This window comes from Pundamilia nyererei, unplaced genomic scaffold, assembly GCF_000239375.1.
Source record: "Pundamilia nyererei isolate P.nyererei 1_Seehausen unplaced genomic scaffold, PunNye1.0 scaffold00172, whole genome shotgun sequence".
NCBI lineage: Eukaryota > Metazoa > Chordata > Actinopteri > Cichliformes > Cichlidae > Pundamilia > Pundamilia nyererei.
Window position 1 is genome coordinate 1,266,187 of NW_005187573.1, and position 3,038 is coordinate 1,269,224.

Sequence of the window (3,038 nt, forward strand, 5' to 3'; positions counted from 1 at the left end):
TGTTAAGTATTGTGGAAAGTAAAAAATCGTAGTGATTTAGCGGTCATTAAATTCTGTTATGAATTTGGAAACTGATGATGATTCATCATAACACACTGCCCTACCCAATATCGGCTGTCTTAAAAGTAACAGTATCAGTATTGATATTGGTATCTTTAATACTGGCCCTGTATTCACTTTGTATCACTTCGATACCAAATTTTGTAGTACCTCAGCACTGTTGTTCTGTAATTTTTTGGAGAAAAGTGATATCACCGCGACATCTCTGCAGCCAATCGGCGCCCTTCTTTCTCTCTGACGTCACCACACTACCAGGTCCAGGAAGCTGGAAGTTTCACTAGACTTTTTTTTTTTGCACAACTCTGTTTTTAAAGACGAGTTTAACTTACGAATTTAAGACAAGTTAGCACTGTTGTGTGTTTATTATTTAAGGGAGCTGTGTTTGTATTTAATTTCTCTGTAAGTGTAGAGTAGGAGGACGGGAAGGACGTAAATTCGCCACACATCCCTGACTAAAGATGTCAACCTCGAACCCTCTGGCTAATTACAGCACGGAACTCCACGATGACCAAGCAGATAAAGTGAGTACTAGCGTTCAACACTCCGCTAGTTATGTTTTGGTAGCTATCTCCAGTATGGTGACGTGACATTTGAACTTGATACGTCTCAGGGAGGACGTGAAACCGGGGTCAAACAGGTCGCTAGGCTGTTAGCATGTATTGTTTGCGTGTTATTACTTCTTCCTCTTTGGCCAAAAAATCTGCCGTTAACTTAATTAACCCCACTTCATTGCTCACACTAGAGGAGGTATGAGCAATGCATTGGGTAACAGGATTCAATAAAGCTTATTACGCACTCTATAGAGAAGGTAATGTCATATCAGGTTTCGTCAATGCAGTGTGTGTGTGTGTGTGTCCCTTTCTTACTCTCTGTATGGGGAAATCGTTAACGCCCTTTTCTTGGAAGAAACGGTAAAGTGTGGAAAACTTGTTCAGGGAAGTAAAAGCACAGTAATGTTAAAAACTTTAGTAGTTCCTGTCATTTGTGTCCCATTAAGCTCAGTGGGGATATACTTATAGCACCGTCCCATATCATCAATAAACCTGGGTTTTAACTGCTACGACTTGAATTTTATGTTCTTGATGGTTCATTTATAACAGGAAAAAGCCATCATTGCTGCAGAAAGCTCCAGATTTTATTTAAGAAATTTGCAGTGTGCCCAAAACAAAAGAAAACACTGAATAACAATAAAACAAACCCAGGGTGGCACAGTGGAAAAGCGATTAGCACTGTTGCACCACAGCAAGAACACCCTGGGTCTGAGTCCCCCATCTGACTGGAGCCTTGTTGCTTGGATTCTGCATGTGTGTGTGGGTTCTCTTCAGATACCTCGGCTTGGCTCCAGCCCCCTGCAAACCTGATTTGGATAAGTGTAAGAAAATGGATTAATGGGAAAATAAAATCATCCACAATAGGACGGTTACTTAATGACGTGGTGTTTACAGCTTTCCCAAGGGATTGTCACAGCGGATGTGCGCAGAAGTTTGATTTGGTGCAGTTTTTATGCTGCGACCCTTCCTAAATGCAACCCTCCTATTTATTCAGGCTTGGGACAGGTTACTTAATGACAAGACACCATACAATACAAGTTTACAGTATTATTATATTGTCATTATACATAATATTTTCAAAAATATTTAAATTTGTAAAAGAAAATTAATTGCAGGAATTTTTGTTTTTATCATTATTGACACAGGCTTCAAGGCCAGCCCCTTAATTCGAACACGTTCTGTTTGATAAGTTAGTGACATGCTTTGGTGAAGGGACTGTGTTATGCTGTTAACACGGTAGAGATGGGAAAATCTGTCTTGACTGAGATCAGGCAGATAGCTACAGTCTTCTGCACAACTTGTCCTTTTCACGATGCCCAGAGGCTCACAGTTAAAACACACGTCATCATTCGGAAAACACAGGGATGATTAGCAACCCTAGTACAAACACTTCCTGTGACTGCTTCAAATTAAAAGCCTGCAAGTCACAGGACTGTAACATTTACATGATAGAGCCTTCTTTCTAGGCTAGCCCTTGCATACTAATAGATATAATCTGTACATTGCCTACGAGACTGTATGCGAAAGATGGGTGCTTAGTGATCAGCTTATGTAAGCAAGTTAAACTGTATGGGTGAAAATGCACATGCCTGATAATTACTATTAAATAATAGCGTAATAAAACTTGAATTTACTGCCATTTCAGACAGTGTAATTCCTTTTGTATTCCATTTTGAACAATCTTTTCATTGCTTTTTCATTTCATTACCTACGGTTTGACTTCTTATTCAGTGTTTCTGGTGGTAATCTTATGCAATTTGTCAAAATAGCCAAAACGAAATTACAGCAGTATTGCCCGTGGACCTTTTGAGCTGATTCTTTTTGATTAATGGCTGAATGGAACTCATTTGGCCTTTTGTTCTGTTGTTTTGCTTTTTTCTCCTATTGTTGCACTCCAGTCATTGCTGTCATTTAAACGGGGAATTGTATGAATTGATGATTTTGCTTGTTCATTGACGCTACCATTCATCTACGAAACCTTTAACAGCTTCTCTTGCTGTGAGGCTGTTTACTCACACTCAGCTTATAATTACAAAACGTGAATTGGTCTGTCAGATACTCCTGCTGAGGGGAACATTTAAAGAATCAGACCTCTTCTCTTTCTAAATTAAATTTTAAATGAATGAATGAAGTATAAATTCCCATCCCTTTAGACTTAATAATCCCTTAATAACAAAGTAAAAACCTGCTTTTAGAAATTATAGCAAGAAACTTACAATAAAGCTTTGTAGTAGCCCCCTATAGTGTCCAGCTGGTGTGTGTGTGTGTGTGTGTGTGTGTGTGTGTGTGTGTGTGTAATTTCAGGCTTTGGTAACATACTGTACAGTGTGTGTTTTTTTTTTTTTTTTTTGTTTGTTTGTTTTTTCTTCTGAAGCATAAGCTTAGCATAGTCTGTCACTTTCCACAAAAGAAAACGGTACAAGGCGC

General features: G+C 38.8%; 1 protein-coding gene across 1 annotated transcript in view; it reads left to right on the forward strand.

Moving 5' to 3' along the window:
* Positions 1-292: 292 nt before the first annotated feature.
* The window catches only part of hk2 (hexokinase 2), a 44,532-nt gene continuing 41,786 nt past the window's right edge, over positions 293-3,038 (forward strand). The window contains exon 1 of the mRNA XM_005746121.1: positions 293-581. Within this exon, the coding sequence (XP_005746178.1) occupies positions 519-581 (63 nt within the window). The 5' untranslated portion in view covers positions 293-518. The remainder of the gene's footprint in view (positions 582-3,038) is intronic.